Genomic DNA, 13767 nt, shown 5'->3' on the forward strand with positions numbered 1-13767 from the left:
TAGGATGTTCCCTTAGGGGTACAATGATGTGGAACTCTCCTCTGTATACTGTGAATATGTTTTATTACCATTGGTTAATAAAGAAGCTGCTTTGGCCTATGGCAGGGCAGAATAGAACTAGGCAGGAAGATTAAACTGAATACTGGGAGAAAGAAGGTGGAGTCAAAGAAACTCCATGTAGCTGTCCAAGAAGAAGGACGCAGTAAGTCACAGGCTCGTGGTGATACAGATTAAGAAAAATGGGTTAATTTAAGATGTAAGAGCTAACTAGAAATATGCCTGAGCTATTGGCCAAATGGTGTGGTAATTAATATTGGTTTTGTGTGATTATTCGAATCTGGACCACTAGGAAACAAAGCACAGTCTCCGTTTCATAGAACAGAACAGAGCTCAGCTGTCGTGGCTCTCCAGAAGAGGAGCAGGATTGCTATATCCTGTGGGAAGACCATCTCCCACCGCACCCCAGCTCCAGCTTCAGGTAGCCTGGCTTCCCAACAAATCAGGACAACTTTTCCTCCGGGGCAGAACTGTCCTATTGCAGTTCTAGCTGTCCAAATGTGGCTCTAGATAGCCTGGTGTCTCAATAATTCAGGACACCTTTTCCTCCAGGACTGAGCTGTCCTATCGTGGCTCCAACCCCCAGAGCTGTCCTATTGTGGCTCTACCACTCCAGAGTTGTTCTGTGGTGACTCTAAGTACAGCCTGGTTTCCCAATAATTCAGGATATCTTTGAAGCTCTGAAATTTTAACATTCACACTCTCCTACATTGGGGGCATTCAAACCATTCCAAACTAAATTATAAGGAAACCAGTAGTTCTATTATTTTGGGGGAAAGAGGATTACGGTTAAGATAAAACAAGTTGTAAGGGGAGGAACTGAAGAGATGGCTCAGTGATTAAGAGCACAACTGCTCTGGCAGAGAACCTGAGATCAGTTCCCAGCACCCATGACAGATAGCTCACAACCACCTATAACTCTAACATCTTACCTCCATAGGCACCTGTGCTCACATTCATGCCCCCACGCATACACATACAATTAAAAAATATAATTAAAAAAATAATGAAACATGTCGGTTATTGCCTCATGCCCAATGTTCATAGCTTTGTCTTCAAAATTAGTAAGCATAAGTTATTTGAATGTCATGTTTTCATGAAAATAATACAAAACTGTCTATAAAACAAAATAAATATAAAATAAGATAAAAAGAAACTTTTAAAAGCAGAGATAGGGTGCTGTTTGTTTTTTTTTATTAATGATTTTGCATTATTGTACAGGGGGTTGGCCACCACTCCACTTAGTCACCTTCTTAGTCGGGCAGAGTCATTCATCCACATGTACACAGGCAAGCAGATTTGTGTGACTGACAACAGTAGGACAATAGACTGGGAAACGCAAGGTGTTAGAGATAGTTTGGGTCCAATAGTGGAGTTTTTCTAACTTCCCCACTCAGTAAAAAATAATGGATAGTTCTCTGGTAAATGTGTGCTAGGTTGGACATTTGTCCTATTGGTGCAGCCTTCAGGAGAGCTCCACAGGCACAAAGCAATCACAAGAGTACCCACAAATTCAAAGTCCTCCATCTTTAATATGCCAACCTGTATCAGAAGCCCATAAGAATTCATGTCCTGTGACTCAGTTTTTTGTTTTTATGGATCAGATCAAGCAAATGCTCTTATTAACTATGATAAAAAGCGCTGTGTATTAACTAAATTACATTTTTGAAAATTTGCACTTCCCTACATGAAAGAGTCCTACAATTTCCTGTGCAATACCTAAATCAGCTTACAAAATAAATGTACGGTGTGAGCCCATTGCGGTTACAGGTATATATGTAGATGCCTTTGTATACAGGGGAATAAATGATCCAACATAAATAAACATGGATATTATATGGTATTATGCCTGAAGTTTGAAATGTCTCTACAGGGTTGTGAGTTTGTACATTTGGTTCCCAACAAATGGCACTGTTTAGGGAGCATTTGGAACTTTAGGGACGTGGTACCTATCAATCCCTGGGGTTGACCTTGAGGATGATAGGTTAGCTGTGCTTCCGGACTCCCGGTAAATGACCCACCAGTGTGTGAGGAGGTAGGTTACACTGCAAACTCAAGTCTTCATGGTTCCTGACCTGCCAGTGTGTGAGGAGGTAGGTTACACTGCAAACTCAAGTCTTCATGGTTCCTGACCTGCCAGTGTGTGAGGAGGTAGGTTACACTGCAAACTCGAGTCTTCATGGTTCCTGACCTGCCAGTGTGTGAGGAGGTAGGTTACACTGCAAACTCGAGTCTCCATGCAGCAGCCCACTCCAGCCTCCATGCCTTCCCTGTAAGATACACCATTAGTCTCAACCTATGAGTCTTAACCATTTTGAGGGTCAAACAACCATTTCATGGGGGTCACCTAAGACCCACATAAAACATAGATATTTACATACAGTGATTCAAAAAAATAGCAAAATTACAGTTATAAAGGAGCAACAAAAATAATTTTATGACTTGGGGTCACCACAACATGAGGAGCTGTATTAAAGGGTCACAGCATTAAAAAGGTTGAGAACCACTGCTCTGAACTGTGAGCCAAAAAAAATCCCAAAACACAAAATACTACAAAAACCCCCAAAACCAAAAGACCTCCCCTTCCCTCTTAACTTGCTTCCGCCAGGTGTTCTAACACAGAAAAAAAAATAACATGTATATGCACACATATACATACACACATGCACACACATACACACACAAATACACATACATATACATGCATACATATACACAAACATACACATACATACACACATACACACAAAAATGCACATATCACATACATATACACACACACACACACACCACATGGTGACTGGCAACAGCAGTCAAGCAGACCCACTGTATTAAGGCTAGATCTATAAATGCCAACATCACTCAATTTGGGATAGTAAACTGTGAATTTATACCTTGTTTTATTAATTATTTTCTGCCTTCATACAACAAAAAGAGTTGTTTGAGTAACTAAACAACAAAACTGCTTTAAAATTCTAGGAGAATATAGAGCCAGAATGTAGCTCTCTTGAGCAGATGCTTCCCTGAGATAAGCAAAGCACATTTGGGAAGTGGAGGCCAGAGAGTCTAAAGTTCAAGGTCATCCTTGGATAAGTAGCTAGGTTAAGGTCAGCCTCTTGTACAGGAGACCACACCTCAAAAAAGGAAAATATCATAGAAGACTACTATGTGGTTCCACATCTTTGCCTTCTGCACTTTGCCATTAATTGCCAACAGCATTTCTTCCCATCTAAAGATATTGCAATTCCCTGAAATGTTTGTGGAATAGTACCATCTGGGATAAAATTCTTGCTGTGATTACCAACCATTGCACACACACTTATAAGGAAACAAACCAGGCAACCAACCTGCTGGAAAACACACACTGAAAATGTCCTGGGTGCTTTAATATTTACCATTCTCATAGCTATCGTCTTGTCCACATTCTTGGTGACTGTGATTTTTTTTTTTGTCAGACAAAACCAAGTTACAGTTCTATAGGGATGGATATATGGAAGCCAAGGGTGTGGTAAGCAGCTTTAACCCTGTAGGGAATAAAGTTAAGCGAGAGTCCCATTTGAAATTAAAGAAGCCCACATTTATATCACTATCCTCATTAAATGGCATTTCACTAGAAAGGTCACCAATTAAGTTATTTTTATAGTCAGGTGAATAGAAGCTATGTTTCCATGACAACAGATGGTACATAACAAGATTTCTGAAAAGGTTAATGGAACTTGTGGTGAACTTAATAATGATGCGTGGAAATCATTCATGCAGCTTTTTTCTTTATGGCACGGGCTTTCACAGGGCTGGTCATTGTTGAGAGCAATGTTTATTTATTTATTCATTTACTTATTTATTTAGAGGTTCCCAAGTGCCTATAAGGTCGGATATTTAGAGAGGGGTTTAGTTATCCTGTTCTCATTTTGTTTGATGGCTTAAAGAGAGGGAGAATAACTATAGAAGCTCATCTGGCCAGGGAAAGTGCAGGGTTAGTCAGGACAACACGTGTAAGCTGTACCCTCATCTTCCTCTGCCCGCCAACATGTGAATTAGATGGTGTGGAAGTCAGGACCACGAGGGGTGCGTCTACCCACTGAGATGGTGGGACTGATCTAATGGGAGCTCACCAAGGCCAGTTGGACTGGGACTGATGGAGCATGTGATCAAACCGGACTCTCTGAATGTGGCTGACAATGAGGACTGACTGAGAAGCCAAGGACAATGACATTGGGTTTTGATTCTACTGCATGTACTGGCTTTGTGGGAGCCGAGTCTGTTTGGATGCTCACCTTCCTAGACCTGGATGGAGGGGGGAGGACCTTGGACTTCCCACAGGGCAGAGAACCCTGACTGCTCTTAGGACTGGAGAGGGAGGGGGAGGGAAATGGGAGAAGGGGAGGAGGTGGAAATTTTTAATAAATAAATAAATTTGAAAAAAAATTTAAAAATAGGATCTGGACTGCTGAGCCAAGCCACCAGGTACAGAATGTCGAACATCTTGAAGGGTCAGCAAATTAGGAATATGGCTGTGGAGCTGACAAGTTCCATATTAGGACTGTCCTGTATGATCAAAGAGGTACATCACTGGGGAACATTGTAAGCCAAATCTTGCAGCTTGGTCCAAAGAACTCATTTCCCGCAGAGAAAGTCATGGTTGTGCTATGAATGGGATACTGGGTCTTACCCTTAGAAGGGATCACTTGCCCTTGCTGAAGATTTTTTTGGACTTTTCTTCAATCTAGTTTACCTTTTCAAAGTAATGTAAAGTGGTAAACATAGTGTAAGCAACTATGCTGCTCTATAATTCAGAGTGTACATTTCTGTGTCCTCAATGGTCCATGACTTCATTATCCTGACTTAATGTGTGATGTGTTAATTTAAGTGAATAATTTTATTTCAAAGTGCAGACTAAGTTTCCTTCCTATGTCTCCACGATTACTGTCAGACTCTAATGTGTCTTCCTCACTTTTAAAATTCTATTAAGAAGCCAGGACTTTATGAGGAAAAATGTAAACAGGTAACCATTAGAAAGCTGAAAATTCCAATTCTAGCAAAAAGGTGAAAACAGTAAACAGTGTATATTAACATGATTTTTCCAAAACCCCCCTAATTTCTTGCAGTGGATTTGAAGGCAAGCATTCAGAGTGTATAAAGAATTTCTATGCCAAAAGTCATAGCAATGTTGATCTGAAGTATAGCTTTGAAGGGGGCTGGTGAAAGCATTGATCTTATTGGGGAAAAAAACGTGAGGTTAAGGAAAATTCCTGAAGTAGTAAGTAGCTTCCTGGTAACTCTGAGAGAGATGGATACAATTTAAGAATGAATTTTCCTAATATTTCATGATTGATGCTCTAGTGAGATAATTACTATGACTGTGCTCCAAGCACTTGTCTCAATGTCTTTTGCACAAACATCATCAATTCACAGGGAAGTCAAACATTCAAATTGTCTTAATACGTGGTGTGATGGTTTATTGTCTTTTTCTCTGAAGTAGTTTCTCCCAAAGGAAATTTTACTTAGTGTCAGTAACCAAATAAAGTTCTCCTTTGGTTCACATAGGACTCAGGCTCCACGGGGCATTAGGTTTCTCTGAAGCATTAAGTCGCTGTATGGAACTGATCAGAGTTGCCAAAGTGTGGGTTGTGTCACTTAAGATGATTTTATTTAAATCCACACACATTACCACTTTTAGGTCTTTTTATCTCAGTTTTCTCCTCCAGCTTAGAAATTCTGTATGTAGATGAACATAGGGAGCAGAAAGGAATTTTTTGGCCATGTCTATCCTCGAAAGAACCTTATGGCTTTTGAAGGACATGACCACTCACGAATTTGCATCAGGTAACAGAAGCACTGTAGAAAATTAAAACTGGAAAGAAATTTGAAAATGACTAATATGAATCTAATAAAGGTTACACACTCTTCTTTATTCTCTCCCTCCTTACTCCTTCCTTCCATCCTTCCTTTCTTCCTTCCTTCCTTCCTTCCTTCTTTCCTTTTTTTCTTTCTTTCCCAGAGATCCACTTTTCTTTGCCTCCCCAGAACTGAAACTACAAGCAAGCCCCACCTTGTGGGGGAACAAACTTGGGTCCTTGTGCTTAGCAGCAAGGACTTTATGGGCCTCAAACCCCTCCCTATAAGGTATGCCTTTCCTTTCATGTCAGCATCAGCGGATGCAATGGTTATAACGATTTACCTGCCCTTGTGAGGATAGACATTTATAATCTGGAGGGGGATAGAACAGACTGTCTCAATATTCATTGTGAAATAAATCATTTAAACAAAAGCCTTTGCGTTTTGGAGAGATAGGGGCATCTCTACATTGGACCTAGTGAAACCTAGAGCACTTTCCATCCAATAAACCAAACTTCTGAATCATAAATGTACTTAAAATTATTTTAGTAAGAGCAAACCTTAGCTCTTATATGGACTAAACTTTATGCCTCTCTCACAAATTCCTGTGTTGAAGCCTAACCTTTATTTCCTCAGAAAATGATGTTAATTTGGTAATAGAATCTTCACAATCTAGTCAGAATGAGGTCATTAGCGTAGGGCCAATGCAATATGACCAGCATCCTAAAGAGAAAAAAATTGGATACTGAGACTTGCATAGGGGGAAGATGTGAAGAGATACAGGGAAAGGCTAGCTATCTAGAAGAAGGTATGGTGAGGAGCCTGCAACTCACCGCTTTAACTGGTCCCGAAAAGAATCAACACTGCCAACATCTTGATTTCAGACCTCTAGTTCTCACTACTACTGAGATAGTAAATGTCTGTCGCTTAAGTGACACCGACTGTGGTTCTTTGTCACAGCACTTCTAGCAAGCTTGTGCGGTACCCATCTGTCTCATCGGGATGGCAGTCGTTGGTCCAGGCTAGGTGTTTCCCTCATTAGGGCTATGGGTGGCAGTGTAGAAGCTCAGGGAACAGACGATCTGCAAGAGTCCAATACGTTGAAACAAAGCGACCAAAGGGATGTGGGGGAAAAAAAACAACACAGAGACACCAAACTTGATTACTCTCATGATTTATTAATATTCAGATTGAAAAAGGAGCCTCACAGCCTCAAGTTACGCTAATTGGCACATTTGCTTTATTTATTTACTTTTAAAACAAACCGGATTTTTGAATTTTTTTAATCCTTTTTGTTCATTCCATCACATTGAAAATGAGGAAACAGAAGTGGTCTTGAATTCACTTAATATTTTGGACTCCTCAGAACGGAACATTGCACACACACACACTTGGAACAGAGAGAGAATAGAGAGGAAAGTGGACTCCCACAGGGCCACACGCACCAGATCAAAAAACTGGGGTACAGTGCAAGAATTTCCCAAGATGACTGCATCATCATTACCAAAAACTCGCCATAACAACACCAAGAAACAAAATGTTTAAGCCACACTGTTGGACTTGGGATCTTTCCTGCTTTTTTTCTTTTTTTAAATGTTTGCCACACAGAGAGAGGGGGCTAGTAGGTAGGAGAGGACAGGCTCACACTCGTGAGCGGGACAGGAGAGGAAACTTCAGAGCGGAGCAGAGAAAGGGTGGGAGAGACAGGGTTCAGGTGGGGGCAACATGGAAAGCCATTTCTTAAAGTTCAGGCATGTTCTTGGTCAGCCTCGGGGTCTTCTTTACCCTCATCCTGTCGGGCACTTTCCTTAGGTTTGGCTTCATCTACAGCTTCTGAGGAAGAAAACAAGATGTGGGGAGAGAAAGGAAAGTTAGTATTTTGTCTCACGATTCTGCTCAATGGTACAATGCATTTCTTCTTTTCAAGTCATTACCTAAAAGATTGCGATAATGTAGTGATTAATATCCCAGTAATCCAATTTCCCATACCAGAAGCTTTTATAGGAGACTGCTTAACAATACAAAAGGAAGTGAAGGACAATTGTCACTGGGTAGAATCTACAGTTCTTTAGAGTGTGCGCATGCTTGCATGCATTCTCTCTCTCCCTCCCTCTCTCCCTCCCTCCCTCCCTCCCTCCCTCTCTCTCTCTCTCTCTCTCTGTGTGTGTGTGTGTGTGTGGTTTAGGCCAGAAAGCTCCTTGCAAGAAGGAGTCAGTTTTCTCCTCCCATTGTGTGGGTCCCTGGGGTTGAACTCAGGTTGTTCAGCTTGGTGATGAGCACCCTCACCCACTGACCCATATCGCCAGCCCATCACTGTGGTTTTTAACCTTTTAGCCTCACAATCGAGGCACCCACAATAACCTGTTTTTCTGTTGCTTAGTGTCAGAATAATTGTGGCAGGTAATTCATATGGCTCATTGAGAATCTGTTCCAGTTTATCTTGCCATTTTTTTCTAGTAATGTGAAGTTTGGAAAGTAAAATGCATAAATTTTAAACCCCAGGTGGAACCAGGGGAGGCCACTAAGAGCTGAAGATTGATTAGGAGGAAGGAAATTTCCTTGGGAGGATGGAGTTGGTTTTCTCCTTTGTGGCCTCCTCTTCCCAATACATGGAGAACCCAAAAAATACCCGACACTGTAACACCCATCTTATCTTATGACCACAAAGAAACAATCTCTATACTAAATATGGTGGAACAGAAAGAAAATTTATCGTTCCATGGGGTATACAACACTTGAATACCTACCCATGATCCTTCTCATTGAGGGAGATAAACAACCAACCACGTTAAAGCATGGTAATGGGTTACAGTCTCTTATGGCTGAGCACATTCCAAGGGAATACACAGACCCATGAAGCGAGTAATGCTTTACTTAACAAGGTAGATTTATGTCTTTATGAAGGTTAATCCCGCCAACTCCAAAGCTTTACCTTGATAATTGTCAACTGATTTTAAGCTATAAGACATTTTACTAATACGCCTAAATAGAATCCACTGTCCCTAAAATTACTTGGTATCAACTAAGGGCATATCTTATGCCCCATACCACGACCAGCCCTAAGTTCAGTGATTTTTCAGAGAGGCCTTATAAACTCAGCGAACAGGTTTATCTATGGCTATAAGAGATGATAGCGGAAGACAAAAAAAACAAAATAATCTGGGGACTGGCAGACATAAAGACTTTGTCTTCTCCGCATGGAATTTTAAAATATGCTTAATCCTTCCAGTCATGAATTATGAAAACACGAGTAAGACAGCATCTATTAGGGATGCCCATTCAAGTCTACAAGTTCAGATATGCACTAGGGGCTGGTCATGGAGGTGTGCACTGCTTAGCAAGAACTGGAGCCAGACTCCCAGAATGAAATCAGATGTTCAACACAAAGTACCCTGTTTACACAGATTTTAGCCTCAGGGAATCACTCTTATCAAATCGGAGACTGTGAAAACTCTTCAAAGTCACAGTTCACATGTGGCAATCATGAGTCAGTTTTATAAGCCAACCTAAGGACAGAAGCCCCAAGCCTACTGCGCTAGCATTTGTTTTCTCTACACTCCCTGGTGCTAAAGATAACCATGCCCTTTAAAATGCAGCTTTCATCATTGCTTTCCTCTCTTAATACCTACTTGCTGCCACTTTTCCTTAGACAGATAAACTGGAGCCAGTGGGATCTTATTAGCCTGGCAGATTTTTATTTAATTAGAAGGCAATGTATAACAGATATACTTTAAGGAGATGGAACAAGCAGTGTTAAATAAAGTGGATTACTATTGAAAGGAAATGCTGAGGTTAGCGAAATGGATCCCACTTAGGAGGCCATTAGAAAAATTATAAAAATGTACATGTCTTTCAAGTTACTCACACGTAGACTGGCATTCTCTCAAACCTGAATATTTACATTTAAATAAGACCACCACTATCAACATACCTTTGGAATTTCTTCTTTGTAAATATATCTAGAAAAATATCCTCGAAAATGTTCATAGTTTCTATAATCGAGCCCTTCCCATCTGGTAGATAATGTTAGCAGCTATGGAATAATATCACCTTATAATGGCTCACTATACCTGAAACTTTAGTCTCTCTGCCTTTGCAGGACTCACATTTAGTACAAGATACTTCTTCAGCACAGTGGTTACTCAGAAAGAGCCTTCAACCAGACTGCTTTCCAAGCGACAACTATTAACTTTGAAAAACATTCTCTCAATCCAAGCTATTGGAAAAAAAAAACTCAGTCATGTCAAAATACTATTGTATGTGCCAGTATTCCTCAAGGATTGTGAGCTTTTGGTATAATCCAGAAGAAAAGATTACAATGACTTAGGTCACGGAGGTCTAGAACTCTTGTAGAGGTTTCATGTAGAGCCTGGCACTGTTCAAACCTTCGGATATTAAGAGTATGCCAAAAGTGGTTTAATGCCATTATCGGCTCCACGAAGCAATTTTAGAGCTATTTTAAAACTACAGGAGTAAGATTCAAATAACCCAGCGGCATATAGAAGAGTCAGTTGATGAAGCAGAACACTTCAAATCTCTCCTACTGAAATAAAACTATGATATATACGATTTGAGGGAAGTTAGGAAACTCAAGAGAAAGGAGGCTGTATGGTGGGTTAAATGAGAAGGATTTTGTGCGTGTGGAATATAAGAGAATAAACAGAAGTCAAAGACTCCCATTGCTTCTGAAAAGCAGTGGTGCTTTTCTGTGTTGGGTGGAATCAGGTTAACCCTTCAATTCTAACACTTCCACCTGACATTCTTTACCTGGGCACAAAGATGACAACTTGTAAAAAGCTGCTTATTATGACACAGAGTCCTTTTGATAGTGCTCTGTTAAGGCTGCTTTGAGGCCTACAAATTTTCTACTGATGCTTCAAATTATTGTGTGTGTGTGTGTATACACATATAATATATATATATATATAATTGTTATATTATATAATTGTTATTTTCTTAATGATGTGATACGCATCTGCAGTATGGTAAATATTCTTCTGCACTGGGGAGACTGTGAAAACAGCAATAAATATCTGATCCAAATCAAAATGTGTCATCACATTGATTTAACACAAAGACATATTAGTAGCTACAAAGCATGATCAATGAAGGGGACCTTTAACATAACAACTTAGATATAAACTCCTCAGGGGCAAAAATATCAACTTTTGTTCCATCTTGAATCCCTAGTGTTCGGCACAGAGCTAAGACAAGGAAAGTCCTGAATGAGTTTTGAGTGAAGCAGTGAGCATCTTCATTTCATCAATGAGGAAACTGAAGCCCAGAAAGAGACGTCCCTTAACTCAGGAGAGTCCAGCGGAACTAGAGCTTGGGTCATCTACCTGCTTTATATCAGGGGAACAAGCTCGGGCAGCAGAAGTCAGGAGAATACCTGTTTCCCCAACTGAGCTCTAGAAAACCAGTGGCTACAGAATAGAAGTTTTTGTTCCCTATAAAACTAAGATTTTTTTTTAAGACTCCTCAACATAAACACCAGAAAATGACAATTTATGAGATTCGACTGCAATGTCAGTCATTTAGCTGAAGCTTAATTCATAGGAATACATAAAATCAATTCTATGTATTAATTCTATGTATCTGATTTTGCTTGAAACATGTGTGACTTTTCTGTCTGAACACCGAGCAGAAAGGTCAAATGAGATGATGAGCTGACTGCTTCGTGAAAATAATATGTATCAATTCAGGGCGTTAAGTGAAGTTTTGATAAGCCCCCAAGAAAATACACAAAAGAAAGGAAGGAAGGAAAAAAAGAAGGAGGGAAAGATGGGAGAGAGCGCTTGGATGGAAAAAATCCCACCAGAAAGTGCCAGTCTCCCTATGTCTAACTTTTACAAAGTGAAGCCAGCTAGGATGAAGAACCAAAAACATGACCAAAGAAAACCCTACATACAAATTAAAGAAACCACAGTCAGATGTGGGGTTATGGCTGCTCTAAAAGCATCCACTTTTGTAGACACTAAATGCATCCCGTGAAGGATTTTAAGATCAAAGGGGAGGACACTTGTTAGGATATCTGTGATTTAGAGTAGTGTCCATTTGGACCTGCATGCAGAAAAGACCGTCTCTGTGTGACTGACAGGGTTTCACCTGCACTGATGCCAACCATAAACAAATTTTACTGATGATACATGACACTGGTCATACAGCTGGAGATCTACAGTTTTGTGTTTTCTTTGGTCTCAATGCCTGGATGTAGATGTAAAAATTACAGAGTCCTGACCCTTTGTGTAAGGTATTTTGCTTAAACTAATACTTCAAAGCTGTCGTCAATGCTCAGAACAGTTGTAAGTAGATTTATATTGTTTCATTTCTATCCAGGCTGCTATTATAACCAACTTTTGTTACATCCGGGGAATCTGAGGCAAAAGATTAAATAATGTATATGAAGTTATATTCACGGATGGTAAGTGGCAGCTTGCTTCAGCCTGTCACAGAGCCTGTTTAAGCCTCTTGCTTGATATCACATCCTCTGCTCTCCCCTTAGCCCAGTCAGGATGGATGGACTCAGCGGGAACCATAACACAAGTCCATAGTTGCACAGTCTCAGTATCAATACAATCTAGAAGTTGGATTTGCTAAAAATGGCTCAAAATGGTGGGAAGAACCCTCATTAGTGTTTGGTACTCTGAAAGCTGGCCTTGGCACATTCTGGTGCTAATTATGTAATTTGTAAATTCTAGAGATGAGTTAATATGTAATCTTTGGTATTTTGAGAAAAAAAAAACTTTGATCATGGTGGAGAGTGTGAAAGACATGAATGGCTGGGGCCAGCTGGTCACTCCAATTACCACAGCCCAATTAACATAAATAACTACATTCCTCACGCAGAGCATCACTCTCCCTCTGTGACAGACGTTCCTTAACAGGCTGAGGAAGCTAAAGGATTGAAGTCACATGTCAGTGCCAAGTAACGTCAATCACGGGAGCAGAGGTAACAGGGCTCGGAGCTGGCAGGTGAGTCTGACACGGGCTACTGCAGCAAAGCAGAACCCCTGTAAGTGAAGGAGTAGAGCACAGATTTCCTAGTCATTGAGCTCAGTAAGCACATAAAATTAATATTAACATTGATATTTTGATTAAGATATTATAGGAAAAAGAACCATGGCACTATAGTCCAAATTTTTGTATTCCTTCAAATTTGCATGTGGAAATCTTTTGATCCCTGGTGTTAATAATAAGAGGTAGAGTCCTTAGTCAAAGATTAGATGATTAGGATGGAGCACATGGGATTTGGTAAAAGGTTCTTAAAAGATGGATCATGGAGCACTCACTAGTTCCTGCTGCCTCATGAGGAAACCGTGAGGAAAGACACAGTGAGGATGTTAGATCTTCAAGACACTGAGCCCTCAACTGACAAAGCAGATTAGTTGTAAGCTTCTGGCTGCCAAAACAGTGAGAAGTAGATTTCTGTTTTTTAAAATCCACCTAATTTCAGTACTTTTTCAGTACTTTTTAAATCAGGCAGTGTGTGTGTGTGTGTGTGTGTGTGTGTGTGTGTGTGTGTATAAAATCAAACTATTTTAATATATATGCATGATGTGCTCCCAAGTTGGTCTTCAATCACACCAAAATCAGCTCCCCAAATCTTATCCCCTTATGAGGACTGGAGATGTGTTTTAGTGGCTTTCATTAAAAAGAAAAAAATATTGATGTGGTATAAGGCATGAGATCGTGAGAACATTAAATAAAATGTGGTCATATGTTCAAGAGTAAACAATTATATCCACAGGAAAAGCTTAAGGTGGGAACTTAAAAATGTTTAATCCACTTTCTATATGCATAATCTAAATCACATGAATACTACCTAGTTATAAAACAAATAGAGACAATTTAGACAGATGATTTTAATATTTA

The 13767-nt window shown here is 40.1% G+C and overlaps 1 protein-coding gene across 3 annotated transcripts in view; it reads right to left on the reverse strand.

Annotated features, from left to right (window-relative positions):
* Positions 1–7109: 7109 nt before the first annotated feature.
* The window catches only part of Gap43 (growth associated protein 43), a 92117-nt gene continuing 85459 nt past the window's right edge, over positions 7110–13767 (reverse strand). For all 3 annotated transcript variants that reach the window (XM_087900130.1, XM_087900122.1, XM_087900125.1), the window contains one exon: positions 7110–7725. In XM_087900130.1, coding sequence (XP_087756256.1) covers positions 7640–7725 — 86 coding nt within the window. In that variant the 3' untranslated portion in view covers positions 7110–7639. The remainder of the gene's footprint in view (positions 7726–13767) is intronic.

This window comes from Myodes glareolus, chromosome 2 (assembly GCF_982192425.1).
Source record: "Myodes glareolus chromosome 2, mMyoGla1.1, whole genome shotgun sequence".
In the NCBI taxonomy this organism is placed as follows: Eukaryota; Metazoa; Chordata; class Mammalia; order Rodentia; family Cricetidae; genus Myodes; species Myodes glareolus.